General features: G+C 35.0%; 1 protein-coding gene across 1 annotated transcript in view; it reads left to right on the top strand.

Annotated features, from left to right (window-relative positions):
- The window catches only part of side-VII (sidestep VII), a 1,274,787-nt gene that overhangs the window by 1,196,037 nt on the left and 57,277 nt on the right, over window positions 1-21,473 (top strand). Inside the window, exon 11 of the mRNA XM_069832114.1 lies at window positions 10,823-11,022. Within this exon, the coding sequence (XP_069688215.1) occupies window positions 10,823-11,022 (200 nt within the window). The remainder of the gene's footprint in view (window positions 1-10,822; window positions 11,023-21,473) is intronic.

Genomic DNA, 21,473 nt, shown 5'->3' with positions numbered 1-21,473 from the left:
CGCATAAAGAAATGTAGTGTTTTCCAGGCTATCCTTGTAATATTAGTGACTTATTTCAACCAGTTTGTTACTAAAATATATACAGTACCTAAGTGTTTACTTGTGACACTGGTGATCCATTTAATTGGTATATGAGACGAATTTAATTTTGTGTTTTACAGAAGGATACATATTGATTTACTTTTGCTCACATTGATTTTAATTTTATTTGTTGTAGTCCAGTTTTCAATAACGTCAAGCTAGTTTTGCAAGGCGGCGATATAAGATTTATCGCTAATTTTTTTTGTATATTATACAGTCATCCACGAATAACCTTGCCTGAGAAGTGACATTTCTATTCAAATCCTACAATAATTTTCAGTAAATATTTTGCATCGAGAAGCTATTATACATTTAATTTTGCTTCTGAGACCAGTGAAATATATGCCAATTTTATTAGAAAGGTGCATGTATAATTATCCAATAGCATGATATTATCTGCAACAAAAACTAAAGGGCATGAAAGAAAAGAAGAAAACATTAATGCTGTGGTTCTTAGAGTTCCATTAGAATTACACGTTCATTGTCCACTGAAAGTTGTATTTCTCTATTGAAGTGTAAAAGAGAAACTCTCATAAATTATGTCAGAAACAAAGAAAGGCACCACCCAAATATGTGGGATAATTAATTTAATAATGTTATTACCGGGACTTGAAAAAAGCAATCATATGTAATGGGTGGGGAAAAAAATACTTTTTAATCGCGCTTCTATAGTTCGACAATGCTGACTATTCAGAGTTTTGCCTGACAGGTGAGCTACCATAAATTCCTTGAAGTCCTAGTTATTACTGAAGCCAAATGTGTGTCTCTTGTCAAGAGTCCATTTTATTTATACTTGTTAAGACATCATTCATAGACTAGTTACCGCTTTCAGTTTTGAAATTGATCTATTATTATTCGTCCTATTTATACATTTATATTGAATGATTCGGTCTACCTTCATAACACATCTCATCAACAATACCGGTACTCGATAAGAGTTGAATTAGCTTCCATGCTGCGTTGTATTTATTTGTCATGTTCCTATAGCAGGAATATTAAATAGGAATTCCTTAAAACAGATTTATATTCACTCCTATGCCTTTATATAGAATACCAGTACATATACTGTATTTCTTAAGATTTGGTTACTTTATAAACAGTATGTTAGTGCAAGAACTCTTTTTTTTTCATATTTAATAATTCTGGCATGTGTCAATAAATATGCTTGAGACCTCTGTCTCTCTGAATTACTCTTTACTAACTGGAAACATATTCCAAATTTATATTTTAAAAAAGTATTAAAATATCCTCACAATTTAGAGCATAACAATTCCCGAAATAATCATCCTACATTAAATTATTAAGAGAAAAATGATTCAATCTATCGCTTGTAACAATACCTTTATGGTCCTAATAAATTAAGAAATAATTTACATCCAACAGATTTATTTTAAAATGGCCTGCAGTTATTATTTTGAATTTTATTGTACCTTAATAAATTGAGTTAAGGTACAATAAATTTCATCAAGTTTCAAACAAAGTAATTCCATCTTTCCAACAGGGGGACAATAAATACTTAAAGTAATGCTAAACTCGAAAAACTTATTGATGCAACTTAATTTCATATTCTATACCACTAACACCAAAAAAGTGTCCTATTGTTCATACTGATTCAAGATGAATAGTTTCTTAGTGTTTGTCCATTCCACTTTTTTTATTGTCCTTCCCATTTCTATTTCTCTCATTTTTAGTAGGTACTTCACATGTAGTATATGTTTTATTTTAATACATATAATGACCTTGAAGATATTTGGATATGTCTTACAAAATTCTTGCTGAAGACCATTGTGGTAATATTTTGCCGCATCTGTAGTTTGTACATTTCGAAATTTTCGTGCTTCAGCCCAGAATTCAGGCGGAGGGAGGGGAGGTTGATGTGCCAATGTAGTTTTCCAGAATATAATAATATTCAAAACATTCTCTAATAGGAGGGGCCTATGATATTAGCTCTGCAAAAAATCTGATATCGGTACTTCTGTTGCTGGTAAATAAGAAAGAACGAAATATAAAAATTTTTAACCACTTTCGAATTTCAGGTGCTTTGTGTCTCAGCTGCTGGTTTGATATACTGTTTGTTTCCTTTAATTTTCCAGAGCAAAAACTGTCCTAAGCGAAATTTACACTCTGTAATTTTAACACTGGGAACATTTATTTTGGCAGCATTGTGTGATGCTATTTCATAATATAACAAGAGCTTTGAAATGATTAACTGCTAACTACTTACCTGGGTGAAGCGGTTCCTGTGATTTCTGAAGTGGAAACCGTTCAATTTATAAGGAATTTTTTTGTGGAGATGCATTTGATTGTTTATGCAAGGTGTAAAAGTGCCTAAACTAACTGACCCCAGTGCTGTCATGGAGGCCACACGAGGCCATATATCGTATGGAACCTACAATTTTTTTAATTAATCGTATGGGGAAATGAAAATTTTGTCTGTAAGGAGCCATACGGCATATGGGTGCCTAAGTTTAGTACGTGGAGATCTATACAGATCTTAGATCATCTCTTCCTGTTCCTACTGTACCTACCACCTATTTTGTTTGATGTTCATAAACAAAAATTATCCACCTCTTCAGCACTGGAATCCAGAATTATATAAAATAATGGTTGAAAAACAAGAAGTGCTGCAAATATACACTCCAAGATTCATCGAGACAAGTGTGCATCTATGGTGGTGCTACATGGTGTATTCTTTATATCAAACTTGTACAATTAAATTGTAAAGCAAAACAATTTCTTTACTTCTTCTTCAATATTAAAAAAAAAATAATGAAATGACAATTGGAGAAATAGAGAGAGGAGAGTAAAATATATTTCAAGGGACAAAACAAGGGGTGGGGTGTATGGCCAAGAAAAAAATTACCATGACAGCACTGACCAAACCTAACCTGTTACAGACTCATGTATGTAAGGTGAATAAGCTGAGTATGAAGGAAACTACCTCAGCGCTAATTTAACTCTTATAGATGAACTATATAAAGAACTTTAAGTGTCAATATTGTCTCAAAGGTTTCTGTGTAACAAACTTCATTTAGAAATGCCCATCTGCGATTATGTTAACTGTAGAAGAAGGAAGAAATATTGTCGTCATATGAAGTTACTCAAATTTCCAATGAAGGACAAGGAAAGGCTACAAAAGTTATTTTTGATTTCACCCTTATAAATTGAACGATTTTCACTTCAGAAATCACCGTAACTACCTCAGCACTAGTTTCAGTAATTTAAGGACCGGTATAAAGTAAATTTGATTAAAGTGAGAAAGGAATTCGTAAGGGAGGCGGTCAGGAGGGATTGAGGTTGTCTACTAATTCGTTGCAAACAACTATTATAGGCTATTTCATTTGACTAACGATGATTTGTAGAGAGCAAAATACCTACAGTAGGGTAAAGAATCTAAATAAGTACGTTTGAGAACGGATATAAAAGTGTCAGGAAAATAACAGAATTACCGTATATTGCAATTAACTCTGCATTGGCAGAGAAACCGCACAGGGTATCGTAAATCTGCTGAAAATTAGAAAATTGTGTAAAAAATGCATTCAGAGCGAATTTTCCAGCCTGATAATATCTCGCCCACGTTATGGACATAATTCAATACCGTAAGACTGATATAAAACGAATACTAGAACAATTTGTTAACCAAAGACGATGTTCAGTAGTTATTTAACAACATACAGAGCAAATAAAAACACAAACGCATATTCTAGCAATAGTTCAGATGAAAAGAAAATGATTAGTACGACCGCTTATTCGTAAAAAGAACACTGCCAGCTGTGTAGCCTACATGAAGCAATATATCAGGTCTACGTTATGAACACGTTGAATTTAATGTGGACGAGAAACGTACAGTTATTATTTATCTTCTTCCATATCGCATCATATAATACACCTGTAAAATGAAAACATATAGGCCTAGAAAAGAGGAAACATGTTTGCGGGGAGGGAGTTGTAATTCTTCCCCTTTCGGATAAATTTCAGAAAAGGGATATCTGCTTTTCCTTCATATTCAAAAATTGTAATCTTGTTCACACAAAATAAATTAGTGCCTTTTCGTGAGCATCATGATGTGCATTCAACAAACGCAGACAAATCTGCTCTTTTTAGTATTTTGTGATAATTGTTGCTAGGGAGGTATTGTATACTGAAAATTAAAAACAATTAGATTTCGTACATCAAATGATGACAGATTATATATTGAACGCAAACAACATTATATCAGCCATGTACCAAAATGTCATCTATGTGTGTTGATGAATTTGGGTAAAACAAGCTTCTGTATACTACAATTTAGCGACACATCAAAGTCTTATTGTAACATAACCTCACATTACAATGAGAAAGAAATTTGGAGGTGGCATGACGTAAAAAAGTCATCCCACAGTCGTATTACTCTATGTACTGTTCAGGTACTCTGCCATCTAGTGTTTGTTATTGCAAGCTCATTTCTCGACACTAGCGACGCATAGCGTCCGTTATTTTCCAGTTGCGTCTAAATTTAATATAAGCTTGGTCAATCTGTTTTATATATGATCTAGGGTTTAACATAATCATTGAAGGAATTATTAGATTCAAGAATGATCATACCTCCAAAACTGAAGCTATTTTCCAGAATAGAGGTTTCTAAATTTATTATATTTCAATATTCATTACTTTGATTACAGACGCAACTTACTGCTTATGTTTTTTTCTGTTTCATTGATACATTTTATTTAGTCCTTCATTTCCAGAAGAAATCAAAATATAGTTTAAGGCTTTTGTTTTCATCTGTTTATTTACACAACAGTTCACATTTCCCGTTTCTTTTTGTCGCAAAACACATTAAGTCAAAATTATTACTTCTGAGAAAAGAGGCATTTTTCTGACAAAACTGAATTCTCAGAATATTATTTTAGTAAGTTGTTTCACTTTAAGTGTATTTTATTTTCCAACTATAAGTTTATATGCAGTATATACGACTTTTGCTCAAAAGTAATATTTTTTACTTAATATGTTTCTCTTCAAAACCGACGATATTTAACGATTAATACAGTGATCTTTACGAATGACACGGATATGATACTCTTTTTAATCTCTGTGTTTTTGAATAAATGACCACAGCTTTTACTGCCTGATCTATGTGACCAGTCTTCTTACAGTAACCACATGTAGGACGATTACTTTCTCTAGGAAGTAGTTTTCTCGGAGTAGGTGTCTTCCGTCTTCTATTTGTATTCAGTGGGTAAAGAAGGCGGTGGAGCTACTAATTTGTCTCCTTCTGCATATAGGAATGAAAGTTTTAAACAAAGCATATCTTTCTTGTCTTCAGGTAGAAAATGAAATATCTTGTCATACAAATAAGCCCATCTCTCATTGATGAGCTCACTTGCTCTTATGATGTCTGGCACGTACGTATATCCATGAAGGGTATTGAACTGCACAATTTCTGATTGCAAAGAACTTGTGGTATACATCTGTCCAAGGAGATTATATTCTTTTTTCAAACAGTGAATTTGCGTTATTATTGGAATGTTCTTCATCTTATTATTTAAATGTATTAATTATTGATTTCCGGTCAACGGTAGGACTTTCTTCATACGTCGATTGAAATTACAGATTCAGCAGGTAGGAAAATTCTTCGTATTGCTTTCATAACATCATTTATGGTAGTGCTACAATTCGTAACGCTCCGTTCAAACATCCAAAGTATAGATCTAGCTAAAACTTTGAATGTCCTTTTGGAAAGAAAGACATTTTACAGCACAAATTCTTATCAGTCATTACTGGCCACATCAAATATCCCATTAAAATATTAATCTTAATTTGTTCAACAAAATTGCCAGCATGCAATTGTACTGTTTCTTCTTCTGAAATCCGTGTCTGGAATCTGTAGCATAGCCGGTGTATTTGAGTGGAGAAGGAGAGAAGCAAATGGGCGGAGCCTGATACTGCGGGAATGTGTTGCGGGCAGCGTTGGCGCGTGGTCACTAAAAGGTAAAATTCGCGTGTCATAATGTGACATCATAGCTCGCTCCCTCCAATCAATGGTTTTCCCGCCAGAGCGGTTATTGTCCCAGCCATCCACACACCGCTTGCGCAGAGGACTTGTTTTGTCTTCTAGGTAGGTGTACAGATTCTAGACACGGACAATAGATAAAAGTTTCCCAAGAAATAGTGTAATAAAGAAACACCGGTACTTGCAAATTCTCCAAACACACACACATGCTTCCGGAATCACATACAGAGAAAACTTGCCTAGTGGCTCACAAACAACACCAAACAAACCTTGCAACCACTAAAAACACTTGAAATCTACTTGATTGAATCATACGACTTAGTTCCACTATTGCCGTGGTATAACACTGGTTTGTAACTAAAGCATTCATCTAACTTAGGATGAGCAAGTTTTGATTAACTGATGATTTATATGTTCACGGTTGTTGGATTCAAGTTCTTGGCATTCTGCTCTAGAACACGAAATAAACTGTTATGGAATGACAGCTGTAAACTTCCGTTACACCTACAGTTCTCTTGTATGAATTTCCTCAGTTCGTCTGTGAATGTGCCTTACCCGATGGTGTCGGTATTTTAGATATAATTCATAGTAGTGAATCAACCATAATTAATTCGCACAAATTATCATTTTCGTATTTTGTGGCTCGAAAACCGCCCAAATGTCAAATTGTACTTTTGTTCATAACTTCGGAAGAAAAAAAAAATCATATTCGTATTATTTGACCAAAAAACCTTCAGATAACAAATTTCGTAGACACCGGAAAACATGAGATTTCTCACCCACCCCTCCCTCCTCTCGAGTACCTTCTGGGATTGTATTCGAAAAATTCTGAAAACAGTCCATTCCAAATTAGTTTTAAACTCTATGGCCCTATGTTGGCCAGTTGAAAAGATACATTAGTGAATTTTGAAAACTTTCAACCTCCCGTTTTCTCCGCTTTTAACTCTCATGGGGAATAAAGTCTGAAAAACTGTAATCTAAAAAACGTAACTCAATTCTAGAAAGATGTCTTTGTCTGCTGATTCAAAAAATAAATCGACGAATTTTAAACATTTTTACCACTCCTTTTTTTTTTATCCCGTTAGTGTCTGTATTTAGAAATATTTCGTCTTGTCTCATGACTAAGGATTAAGAGAAACCTACGTGTAGAGATGCGATGAAAGAGTAATGGAACGGAGAAAAATTCTCTCTGGCACGGGGATTTGAAACCGAGTTTTCAGCTCTACGTGCTGATCTTTATCCACTAAGCCACACCGGATACCCATCGCGGTGTCGGACAGAATCGTCTCAGTTTAAGTTCCAACTCTTGAGTTCCCTCTAGTGGCCGCCCTCTGAACTACGTCATAGATGTCTATGAACGTAGAACTGAAGTCCACACATGTGCTGAGGTGCACTCGCTATGAGTGACTAGTTGGCCGGGATCCGACGGAATAAGCGCCGTCTTAAATCACGAAGTGATTTACGCATATCATATATATTATTTTAATGTACCGAAGTACATATGATATTTCCATGCAGATATTCTGCGTCATCATACGATGAAAGAGTAATGGAAAGGAGAAAAATTCTCTCTGGTACCGGGATTTGAACCCGGGTTTTCAGCTCTACGTGCTGATTCTTTATCCACTAAGCCACGCCGGATACCCATCCCGGTGTCGGACAGAATCGTCTCAGTTTAAGTTCCAACTCTTGGGTTCCCTCTAGTGGTCGCCCTCTGCACTACGTCATAGATGTCTATGAACGTAGGACTGAAATACACACATGTGCTGAGGTGCACTCGTTACGAGTGACTAGTTGGCCGGGATCCGACGGAGATAATTTTTCTCCGTTCCATTACTCTTTCATCGTATAATAACGCAGAATATCTGCATGGAAATATCATATGTACTTCGGTACATTAAAATAATCTAAATGTAGAGGTTAAGGGGATATGGTAATGAACCCGTTTATAGTTTATTTATATTGATTATACTTATAGTAACGAGGAAAACATTACACATCGGGAAGTAGTCCATTTTCCCTTTAGGCTGATATATAAAAATTTTCAGTGAATATATCAAAATTTCATCCATTAGTATTTATTTCGAAAACCGTATACCAGAAATGGTCTAATTTATATTTATTGACCACATTTTCCCATTTAGTCCTCATATGAAATATAACGGAAATATAGTCGTATCGCACTGACATTATGTCTCATGTTGGTTAAAATTAAAGTAAAATTCAAAATATTGCTTCTGCCGGTAGCGAAATTAATCTGTGGCTCCCGTAACTTAAATTTACAGCATATAAAACAGTCCTATGCTTAACAGAGATCTCTAGACACAATTTCCTAGCTAACTTATTTTTCACTCTCCTTGAATTTTAAAACTACATAAAGTATATAATCCAAAACACCAGTAAACAACTACTACTAGTGTTAGTACTACTGCCTTACACTCCAGTGTTACACAGATTGAAAAATGTGGAAGTCAAGAACAATGTTGGTTAAATAAAAAATAAATACCGTCCTTCTAAATTGCTAGTATCTTTCTCCTTATGTCTGTTTTCATATTGATTACTGTGGCTATTATTCAAACCATATACCGTAATATAATATTTAAAACAAATGTATTGAATATAAATTTACGAATTCATGTATTACTCGACCAAGGCCAGTGCAGTCCTGCAGCTCGGAGCCGTGGTGCTACTACTCCTGCGTTCGTAATACCGCATCACGATAGTTCACATTACGCCAGCGGCTCCACTCGCCTTGGTCGAGTAATAACTATTAGTATACATTAGTATAATTAGTGGTTATAGATTTTAGTTAGCAAATACGACCGTAACAATTGTTCCTTCTATCAAATCAAGGGTTAAATGTAATTTCTGCTCGAAAGAATGTCTGATTAATCAGAAAAGATAGCAATCAACTTCTCTGTCGACATCTAGTTCTTTGAATGCTTGTTCATGTACCACATGCATCGTAATATTCTAGAAGGCGTTTCATTGTGGTGGAAGCATGATCTTGTATGAGCTATGCACGAAAATGCGTCTATCCCGTAAGATTTCCACGTGCTGCCGGCCATGCAATCTGCGCGAGATGACAAGGCCATACTTCTACCCTTGGTATAATTCTTCAGAGGTCTCATTGTTACTTGTTTACTAAAAGGTATCTGAAGGACATAAGAATACTGAAATTTTGATCCTTATTGAAGAAAGGAGTAAGGACATAATTTGTTTTGGTCTAGGCTAACGTTAATTATATCATATTTATTCATTGAAATACAATTTTGATAATATCCAGTTTGAAAACAAACATTGATGAGGCGTAGAGACACAATCACTAGGCTAGAGTGAATCTACACATGAAATTGTTTCCTATTTGTTTTCTAAATGTAATAGTTTAAAAAATCGGTCGTTTCACTTAGAAGTGTGAAAAATATGGAGTTTCTATATTTAATTTTTGATGTGCCCCAAGGGCTTTGAAATTTCTTAAAATTATATATATATATATATATATATATATATATATATATTGCCTTTTTGTGTATTTGTTCTATTATTTTGTTTTTCATTATATAGCTTGTGAATTCCTGTAAAATCACATATTTAAACTTTATTTGGAATACTTCAAATTGGGGTTGCAGTAAACAGTATTTTTCTGTATTGATCATGGTAAGCACGAATCAATTGTAATGTTCTCGTATGACTGACTGTCGGAATAGATGCCTTTATCCAGATTCCCTTACTTTTGATAGAAACTCTTTCTGAAATCTCTCCAACAGTAGGTTCTTTGATTTGAAGTCAGATTTTAATTCATTTTTTATCCATAGATAATATTTCATTACGTCATGATAGTAGGTAATTGTGATGGGTTCAGCCCCTCCAGCATTCCGAATACAGGGCAGAAGGTCTTAATTAGAGCCATTGTTCTGATTTAAACACCCTGCAACATTATCAGAAGAATGAATTTCCATTAATTACCTAAGAATTTTGTGATTAAGACCAATTTTCTTATAAATTGAGGCTTCTGTGACATTTCAAGAAGAAATAACAGGGGACCAAAAATATGCAGAGTCTTTTAACATAATATATTTTTTAAACATTTTGCTAGTATCCTGTTCACATTAAACCACTGGAGAATGTTCTCTTGTTAAAAAATCTGAACCTCCAAATTTTGCGAAAATTTCAAAATATGGTGCTCTTGGGGCACCTCTAAATATTACGCTAGAGAAAAAAAATTGCATTTTTCTTTATGATACCACCCCACAACTTCTTCCTGGTATTACATGTTGATTCCATAAACTTCATATTTTCACTTCACTCTAATAATCAGGTAGCATTAAATTACCATGTTTAAAAGCATAAGAACTTAAAGGAAACCAGAAACAGCAATATTTAAAGTGATAAAAAAAAATAGTTCGAAGACAGCGGAGGCATCGTCAGGTAGTCAGATATGACTGGTTTTAAAAACAAATGCTTGGGGAAGGCGAATGTATAACTAGATAGTGAAATATGACTGATCTTTAAAAAAATATTTCAGGAACTATGAAAGAAATGTCTTTTACTGGGAAAGAGCAGTTCCATTAAATTGCTAGTTAATTGGTTCCAACTTTCTGTGTAATGAACTAATGAGTAATCCGTACAGTGATTTTATCGTCCGGAAGAGCTTCGAAGAGGCGACCCTCAACCAAGAGGGACGCATCCACTACACAGTGTGGGCGTTTCCGAGCGTGCATTGGTGTTAATGGCTGTTCATGTCCACAGTTGAACCGGAAGAGCACGGGGACTACGTCCGCAAGCGCCAACACATATCAACGATTGAGACCACATCTCCGTCACGAAGTCTGCTGCAGCAGAGTCTGCAGGGACCACCTGGGGGTCCGGCGGGCTATACGGGTTACTGCACCCTGCGCAACGGTATGCCGCTGCAAGACCTCAACAACATAGGCAGCAAACCCAAAATGGTGAGTACTGACATTTGGAATAGAGTCGTAAGCTCAAAAACGAAGTTGGCCCACAGTCGAAATAAAAAAGTCATCTACTTCTTCTATAGTTTTAATGTAATTCTTTTCGAAAACCATTTCATTGCTAACCATAATTCGTTTTAATATTCTTATACAGGGTGAGTTTTAAGTCCAACGACAAACTTCAGGGGATGATTCCTGGCCGAAAATGGAGCACAAAAGTTCATATCACCTTGTGTCCGGAAATGCATAGTTTCCACGGTAGATGGCACTGACGATATTCACTCATAACTTGCAGTGTGCGTTTTGTGTGTTGCAGATAGTGTAATTTAAGCAACGAAGAAGCACAATGCTCCGGTATTCATTCCAGGAACAAGCCGAGATGGTGTTCGTGTATGGCCAAGAAGGTGGAAACGGTCGAGAAGCAGCACGGATGTACTGAGCCACGTACCCTGACAGACAACACCACCCACATCACACAACATTTGGAGCCATTTTTCGGCGTTTGAGTGAGCATGGGTCCTTTGAGACAGACGAACGTGCAGGGTGGCCGCAAACGCCGAAAAATGACTCCAAATGTTGTGTGATGTGGGTGGTGTTGTCTGTCAGGGCACGTGACTCAGTACATCCGTGCTGCCTCTCGACCGTTTCCATCTGCTTGGCCATACACGAACACCATGTCGGCTTGTTCCTGGAATGAATATCGGAGCACTGTGCTTTTACGTTGCTTAAATCATACTATCTGCAACACACAAAACGCACACTGCAAGTTATGAGAGAATGTCGTCAGTGCCATCTACCGTGGAAACTATGCATTTCCGGACACTAGATGATGTGAACTTTTGTGCTACATTTTCAGTGAGGAATCACCCCCTGAAGTTTGTCGGTGGACTTAAAACTTACCCTGTATTGTTTAGACTTTCTATTTATTCCTATATACCAATGGCGGGCATTCCTGCGGCATTGCCTCAGACCTCAGCGAAGCATCAAACTTACCCCCTACCTTCCCCTTCCCCCACTCCATGAAAATACTGCGCGTGTACGTGGCGGATTATACTGGATTGCTGTACTTCGGAGCTTCATTAGTGATACAATGTCTTTCGCAGAATCATATGAATGGAGAGGATATCACACTTGCAAGAAAGGCAGTTCTTTCATTTCTCATGTTTAGGATCAGTTACAAATATTCAGGACGCTAACTTAAATATGTAGCCTACATTCTTAAAATAGACCACCTGTTATACGAGTTCAAAGAACACAGATTCAGTGATTTTCAAAGGATGGAGAAAGATTTCAATATTTTTGCCACGCCTTTTCATGTTTAAATTGTAAAATGTTATCCCAGGATTGGAGTTAGAGGTACTGGATTTGCAGAATGATGGCTTCTTGAAAGCGGGATAAAATTTTTTAATGGATGTCCAGCACTACATATCCACTGCTTAGACAGTTTGATTAAAAATAATGAGTACCGTAATTTCCCATAACTATGGTCCTGGAACATAACTATTGGCCATGATACAACTATTCAAATTTTGTATTCCATAATGTAGTACGTCGTTTATCTATATTTTTGCTGTACTGTAGTTTGAATTCAAGTCACTGCAGCTATCAACGAACGGTCTGAGTTACTTCTACAATGATCTTTGAATGGTTGTACCGTGGACCATAGTTGTGTTCCAGGACCATAATTATGGGAAATGGCGGTTTGTATTCATCAACCTACCAGTGCGAACAGCTGTTTTCTAGAATGAAATTTATAAAGTCCAGCCACAGATCCCGCTTGAGCGATGCTCATCCCCTTGCGCAACTGAAAATAGCATGCACAGATATAAATCCCAATTTCCAAGAAATTGCTCTGAAAAATGATTAATTAAATATCACGTCAATGGACTATTCTAATTACATATGGTAGGTAAGAGTGTAGTGGCGCAACTGTCCGTAAATCCGTCACTGCACTGTAGAGTACAACCCCTCCCACAGTAAATAGTTGCCATTTAAATCCTGTCTTGTGGGTTGCGTTCATTTTGCCCACCACTGCTATATACAATATGACTTCGACAATCTTAAACGTTCTCCTCCCTCTGACTGCTTTCCTTGAACGACATCCAATTGTGGGATTTTGTTGATTCGTTTCTCAATCAGTTATAGTTTTTTTTTTCATAAATTATTGGTCATATATGGTTCATATTCAGTATCAACGAATTTATCCAGATATGATACACTTGAAATCAGTATGACATAAAACAGACTCTAACAATTGAGTACCTCAGTGGAAAAAAGGTTGGATGTAACATGTTGCCGAAGTGTTACATCCTATCTCATTCCACGAAGTTGCTCTATTTTCTTTTAGATTGCATTTTACACAGGATATTATAACGCATGTAACGCGTCTTCAATAGGCTACTATGCGTATTTTTTTAAATTGGTTATTTTACGACACTTTATCAACTGCGTTGATTATCTAGCGTCTGAGTCGCATGAAATTGATAATGTCAGCAAAATGAGTCCAGGGTCCAGCGTTGAAAGTTACCCAATATTTACTCTTAATGGTTTGAGGGGATATCACTGAAGAAACTTCAACTAGGTAACTTGTCTCAACCAGGATAAGAACTCGGGCCCGCTCATTTCACGATCAAACATGCTAACCGTTACTCCACAGCGGTGGACTCTACTAGTATTAGTGAAATTATCTACAAAATTATGCCTATAATCCAGAAGATTTTGAGAAAAACATTTTGGGGCTTGGTTTCACATAATGTTTTTTTTTTAATTAACGTATCCTTACTTGAAACGTATTTTATTTTGTTCAAACAAGGTAGTTTACATTAACAAATATCTTTGAAATATCTTATATTTTTAAAGAGGTATAAATATAAACATTTAAGAATTATCATACCATTAACTTTGTATAATTATATATATATATATATATATATATATATATATATATATATATATATCTAAATTATAAAGAATTGGTTTCACGCTTTCGTGTTGGTTGATATACGGTGTATTTCTTGTTTCCAGCATGCGTTGAATGTATAATTTCCTACGTTTCGAAACTAATTATGATAACATTTCTCAGGAAAATATTATTTGTGACCTTGTAAAATTCTGACCGAAGCTCACTAATCAGCCTTCAGTTGTGAAGAAGGCAACCGGGCAATGATTGCTTTCTGACTTCAAATGATAAATTAAAATATTCTAAAATCAAATTAAAAACGTATTAAAGGTTTGAGCAGCATTTGGCTCTTGAACATTGAAGATGGATTCCCAATCAATATTGTTTATATAACATCAAAAATTCATTACTCTTTCAGCGGTAAATAAACGCTTTTTAATAATTTGAGGTTGGTTATATCCGCTTCTCAAATGAATATTTAATTGCAATATGATAGCAGGGTGGTCAGAATATGGAAAATTATTTACCTGATTGGTATTTTATTCTCGCTGACTAATTATAAAATTGTTATCGAGGAATGCTTTTCTTCTTTTTGGAGTATAAGTTCCTGGATAGCAGTTAAATTGTCTCAATAGCTTTCATAGGTCAAGTACGGTTGTTTTCTCTGTTAAGACATCAAAGTCAGAATTTTCGAATCCCCGATTACTACTGTGTAATTTGGCCATTTAGTGAATATTTGAAGAAGCTTTTTGAGTTGAATGAAAAAAGAATATTTGAATATCCACGACTTGGTATTCTATAAATACAAATAATTATCAATTTAAAAGAGTCAGTCATTACTCCTATTTTCAGTTCATTAATTTCAATGGAAATGAAATCTAAGTTTTTTTTTTTTTTACAAAAATAGCTGATCTTCCATGAATGTGGTTAGATCTTTCAAAATAATCACTATACTATAAAACTATAAAAATTCATATAGTCAGTATTATAGTCACGCAACCAAAGTTCCGTAAGGCATAAAGTTGAATAGGTGTCTAGTTAAAGAAAGTTTGCAAAGAGATTAATTTTGTTATTCAAACTCTGTATATTGAGATGGTGTGTAAACAATGTATTGTTATTATTTTATTTTTATCATTTGGTGATGATGTGGAGTATTTTTTATGTGGCTTGCGTTTGGTGGCGTTTCCTTTGAAAAAACCTAGTAATCAGAACTTCTTGCGGCCAGATATTGGTGTTCAAAGCTCGTGCAATATTATCGGAATTTATTGTAATTTTGAAAGATGCATAAGAATTTGGAAATTTTGATTTCACTGGCTCACATTGTGCCTCCGGGAAACTTTCTTTCACAAAGAACTCTAAACTTTCCACTGTTGTGGTTAGGTCTAATCTGGAGACAAATAGGTATCCTTTCTTAGAAACTGTTTTTATTCCAACATCTTTGGTAATTGATTTGTTACAAACTACAATTCTTTTGTTTTTACTAGTAGATCTTTTCTTTCCAACAGTGTTCCATTCGGTTTCATCATTATTCTGATTGAATGTTTTGGTTTCCCTAGGAGCGGTGGCCTTGTTATTGTTTGTTACCGTTATGACCTCGTTTTGTGATTAGGTTTGCTTGAGGTGCTAGGATTGCAAGCAACGTCCTCAGCCACGGAATGTTCAGTGTTATCTGAATTCCCAGCATTCACAGATGTAATTCCACACCTGCAGAGTAACGGTCAGCGTGTCTGGCCGCGAAACCAGGTGGCCCGGGTTCGAATCCCGGTCGGGGCAAGTTATCTGGTTGAGGTTTTTTCCGGGGTTTTCCCTCAACCCAATACGAGCAAATGCTGGGTAACTTTCGGTGCTGGACCCCGGACTCATTTCACCGGCATTATCACCTTCATATCATTCAGACGCTAAATAACCTAGATGTTGAATACAGCGTCGTAAAATAATCCAAGAAAAATTCAGAGATGTAGCAATGTTATGATTACGTTGGATTTGCTTATTGCTTGTCGCGAGCACTAAATTATGCATGTAATTGTGATGGAATGCGTGGTGATTCCGTGACCTTGCCGATATTATCACCTACAAGCAAAGATACTCGATTCTTAATAAGGGAATTCTCTTTTTTTTTTTTTTAATCTTCTATGTCAGATTCAAATGTTTTGACGTAGCCAAGAACTTGATTTAGTGTATCAACTATGTTTTGAGTATTTAATCGAACTCTCTCTATTTGCAGTGCTAGAAACTCAGTATTGCTTAACTCTGAGAGACAGAATGTTCTCACAGGAGATAGAATCTTTTTTGTTTGTTACTTATTGTTGGTGGAACTTTGAACACTCACCGGGGATTGATCGGTAGATCCAGGAAGTAGACTGCCACGAACTGGTGTGCATCACCCCGCATCGATCTTGCTGTTGTTAAACAGTCTTCACATCGATAGACGGAGGATTCACCCTACGTAAATTCCTAACATTCAGCATCGCCAAATTTGATGCAGTCAAGGTGGAGACGTAAGTCACACGGTCCAATCCACTTCAAATTCTTACCTTGTATGGCGGAAAAGCACTTCTTGGAGGTATCTTTGGTAGGTCGCAAGTTGAGTTGCGTTAGCAGTCACACACGAAACAACACTGACACACTTATGTATTTCACACAGACTCAATTAGGTAATCTAATCAACTGCTTAGCTACGTAAGAATACATCCTCTCATCGCAACGATCAAAGCAGTACTCCGACTAAACTGAAGTAAACTGAATGACTCCGCTGTGAACGTTAGTATGTAAGGAAAGTGGTTTCTCGAATATGCATTTTATTGTATTTTAGTATAGGTCATTCACCCATAGTTGCGGATATACTGTGGGTTGTTTATGAACACAGTATAATATGCTAGTGCAATAGATCTGTATGTTTGACTTCACTTAACCTTAAAGTAATATTTTGGTACCAAGTTCCTAAGACTGCCCCTAACCCTCAAGAAACCTTTGGTCCTTCCCATTCTGTTATGAGCTATATGAATCAACAACATATAATAAGAAATAGGGACCGCAGTGAGCTAGTGAGTATAGTACGTTCCAGAAATATGTTCGCGTTTTCCAGTGACGAAAGAGCTTTCAATATTGAATCATATTTTCGCACAGGTACTGTCGTCCGTTTGCCTACGTTACATCCCGGTTTCCTCCATCAGCTTCTGCTCGCCCTTCTGTAAAGGCGAGTGGCTAGGGTGTCTTAGCTCTTTTCTGAAAACATTAATTTCTGTTAGGAATTGAACTTCTACGTAATATTATACAACTGTTTAAAATAACTTAAATAAAAGGGCCTCGTTAAGTAATTAAATGTCACGTGATTCCCTCCCTTCTACGACCCTGCGACATAACCACTTTGACGGACAGTAGATAGCATGTCTGAGTAATTTTATATTTTCGGATCGGGCAGAAGTGAAGATTGAATTTACAGTGCGTAAGGTACTCTTTTATAGAGTAGGTACAGAAATATTTCAACATGAGCTACTAGTACGGAGAACGAAACTGATAATTGGAATTAGGTACAATACTCTATAGTGCGATAATATAATAACTGAAGCCTTTATCGAAATGAACGACCACCATTTTCAAAAATGTGTTTAAATAACCATATTATGATTACTTTTCAATTTAACTTTATTATCTATAGCCCAATTATATGCTAATGCGCTGTAGACAGTATAATATACACTGCATAATGAATACGTTCGAATGGATAGCTCAGTTCGTGAGTGAAAACACTTATTGTTAATACAGTAGTGCATTGTGGTTAAAGAAAAAACTAATGAAAATTATCAAACTCAAAGTCGCGATATTTGCTAGTTTACGTAAATGAATGAACTAATTTTCTTCCCTCCTATACCTAGTAAAGTGATTTGTTTGTATTTTACGCCAGTATCATCGAACTCCGGTCGTGGAAGGGGGTAGCAAACTGTATTTCCGGTTCTTAACCGTTAATGTAAAGGTATAGCCAGGTTAATATTAGAAATGTTAGTAAAAATAAAATGATGTCCCTGTATAATCAGTATGATATATACTCTAGCTCTTAAGACAGTAAAACACAATACATTTGGTACACAGCCAATCTTGGGAATCAAACCCATGTCCTCGAGCCAAAATGGAAAGCTTCATTTTCATGTACGTATATTTAACGATGAAATTTCGTCTGTATTATTTTGCCTTATGTTTATGTTAAGATCTCATTTCATCTGAATGAAAAAAAAAAAAAAAAAAAACCGTTTGTTTTGTTTGGTGATACATTTTGTATGAAGCGTAATTTTTTTGTATTAGCACACTTCAAATACATTAAACGCGTAGAATAGTAAGCATGCAAACACGACACAAAAACATATGTAAAATATATAATCATCGTTAATACTCTCTTTACGCAATTAATACTCTGCAAATACATCGAATTCATCTTGAGCATATAAACTGAAATATAAAATCTTCTCTTTTTTCGGCAAAAATTATCCTCCATAAGTTTACTATAATTCATTTAACGCTCGCAAACTGAATAAAAGTGTACACTTAATTTCATAAAGTTTTATTAAATTCTGCAGACCAAATTTTTCTGTGCTTTACTTACTATAAAGTGTGGATGTGAAATATTTCTTGCAGACTGAAAGGCACGATTAGGATACGTTTAAATGAATAGAAAACCTATGTTACGTTTTGTGATTAAATACACGGTTAATTAGAAAATTAAGTTGGAAGTTGCAGCAATCTGACAACTTCGCCACTAAAGGTCTCATTTCGTATCGCAATACAGATGTAAGAGGTTAACGAACTCAGCGTACATGTACTGCTTCTTGGTCCCTTCTTTCGCTACAACATTGCGATGTGGTTTGCATCGTTCAGTGGCCTGAAATTAGTGGTTTTCAAATTAAATTTACATTAACCCGCCCTTGTTACTGGAATACGACAGACTAATAAATGATTCTTTATTAGATTTTCTATCGATGTGGACAAAAATCACGATCCAATTCGCAATAGTTACCGAATGAGGGAGTGTTAAACATTTGGGAAAAAAACATTTGTTTCTACCAATATGGTATTACAGTTTTTTGTTACATGCAACATGAGCTATTCACTCTTAAAATATGCAGGGTTATTTCACTTCCTTTTTGCATAACTTAATCAGAATCATATACGGAAAATTGAAACTTATAAAAACAACAAATAAGTAAATAAACATTGCTTAAGAAGCAAAGACGTTAGTAGTTAACATTTTCATTATTCAGTTTATTTCCTCGTAAGACACAAACTTTAAATTGGTTTCCTGGTACAGCGACTTGTTAATATTTCCAACAACTCAATTACCCTTCCATTATTAATAAACATTGTTCATATTTCGTGAACTCATTTAATTAGTTTTAGATAGCGATATTAAAATGAAAGAAACAAGTCTGGGTTGCTATGTAATAAGACCTCAGAATTTGCCCCAGAATACGAGGACATTTTCATACAAAATACCGCAATAAAGGACTACTAAAAGTATGAGAGCAAACTCCGTACAAAATGCAGTACATTGTAGTGGATATTAAGTTACCGCGGCGATTTGGAACGACTGGTTCAGCTTCGCTGCGCCATAAAACCCACTTAGATGGCTTCATCCACGTCCTCCGTTATGACTGCGGGTTATAGCTTTTAACTACTGTTGAATGAATAAAGAGTTAATGCAAATATCATTACTAAGAGCGATTTTATCAGAGTTGGCCAATTCTCTCATGATTTGATACGATATTATTGGCTATAAAGTTTTCTAAATAATTCAAAGAAGAAAGCTTTTTCCATTACGATAGTAATTGGTTATTGTATTTGTTACTTACTTGGTTATTTAGTTATTTATCTCTTCGTTTACCAGTTCTTCGTTTTACTGCTTCGCAAGGTTGTGGCCATCAGAGCGTGTCACTAGAGTCAGAATTGACGTGGTCTATCGTTACTATCTATTCGATTTCAAAGCTATATTACTTTCAAATCTTCTGTGAAGTTCTCTCAGTTGTGTACGAAAATAAAGACCTTCAGTATCTAAGTAGAACAAAGAGAAATTATAATTTTGCGAACTCGAATTCGATGCCCGAAGTTCCTAGGGATCATTTGTGGTTAATATATCAGGGTACTGAGGACTTCCTCAAACATTTTTACGTTTTCCTCAGTTTTATAAATGCCACTTTACTAACCTTAATTTATCTGTATTTTTTACCTCATTTCATTTCGTCAAAAATGTACCACAGAATGACTTACTAGCCTCAGTGATATCAGACGAGATGGCTAGCCAAGTACAACTCTGTCTGTAATGCTCACAATCATGGACGAGTTATCGATGTTAGAGATATCTAGGGCGAGACCCGATTACTCGAACGGCGTTTGATTTTTCAGTCTGGAAACTACTAGGCTATGGAATTGTATGGAGTATGTCTGTGATATCTTTCGGACTGAAAATTAATGGAAATTGAATCATCCTTCCCCTTAACGAATCAGTAAGTACAATAGACTGTACGATCGCTATGCGTTGTAACTAATTGTGTTATGACTGAAAACCGTAAAAGTTTTAATTCAGTTCAATTCAATTCAATTCAATTTATTTGGCCATTAGACATACAATTTTAGGCTTCGTCAGAATACATTGAAAAACATATAAATACATTAAAAAAACACTAATGAAAGAAACAGTAAATTTTAAATAATACAATGAAAACATGAAATAATTTGAAACTTTTAAATTAAAGAAAACTAACTAAATTGCAATTAAACTTATTTATTAAAATACAATTTCATACAAATTTGTGTTGAAAAACTCGGCAACAGAATAAAAAGGATTATTTAATAATCAATTGTAAAATCTAGTTTTGAAGCTATTGATTGGTAATTTATAATATTGACTTGGGAGCTTATTATATAATTTCATCCCCATAATTAAAAAGTTTGTGCTGCTCTTGTGTAATCTACAATATGGAATATTAATTTGTTCACTATTTCTAATTTCATGATCATGTATATTGACCACTAATGAGTAATTGTCGATATTTTGTCGAGTGTAAAGTACTAGATCATATATATATATATATATATATATATATATATATCAATTTATGATTGTTAAAATCCGTGATTGTCTGAAAAGTGGCCGACAATGTTCCAGATAGTTTGATTTACATAAAATTCTAATGGCTTTCTTTTGTAAAATCAAGACGCTTCCAATTTTGGTTCCATTTCCCCAGAAAATTAGGGCATATCGGATTATCGACTGAAAGAAAGAAAAGTAGGCACATCTTAAATAATTTTGAGAAACGCAAGTCGTTAATTTCTTTAACAAATATAAAACTCTTGATAGCTTTGTGCATATGTATTCGATGTGCTTATCCCATGTTAAACTGGAGTCTATAAAAAGTCCTAGAAATGTTGTGTAGTTGAGTCTGTTGTCCTTATTTATTAGATAATTTAAGCTGTATATATCCATCTAATATAATCGTATGTTTGTTTATTTATTTATTCACTCATTCATTATTCATTCATTATTTCAGTCATTTATTTAATT

Source organism: Periplaneta americana, chromosome 8 (genome assembly GCF_040183065.1).
Source record: "Periplaneta americana isolate PAMFEO1 chromosome 8, P.americana_PAMFEO1_priV1, whole genome shotgun sequence".
NCBI classification, from domain to species: domain Eukaryota; kingdom Metazoa; phylum Arthropoda; class Insecta; order Blattodea; family Blattidae; genus Periplaneta; species Periplaneta americana.
The sequence above is the reverse complement of the archived record's forward strand: the minus strand, read 5'-3'. Positions and strand labels throughout refer to the sequence as shown.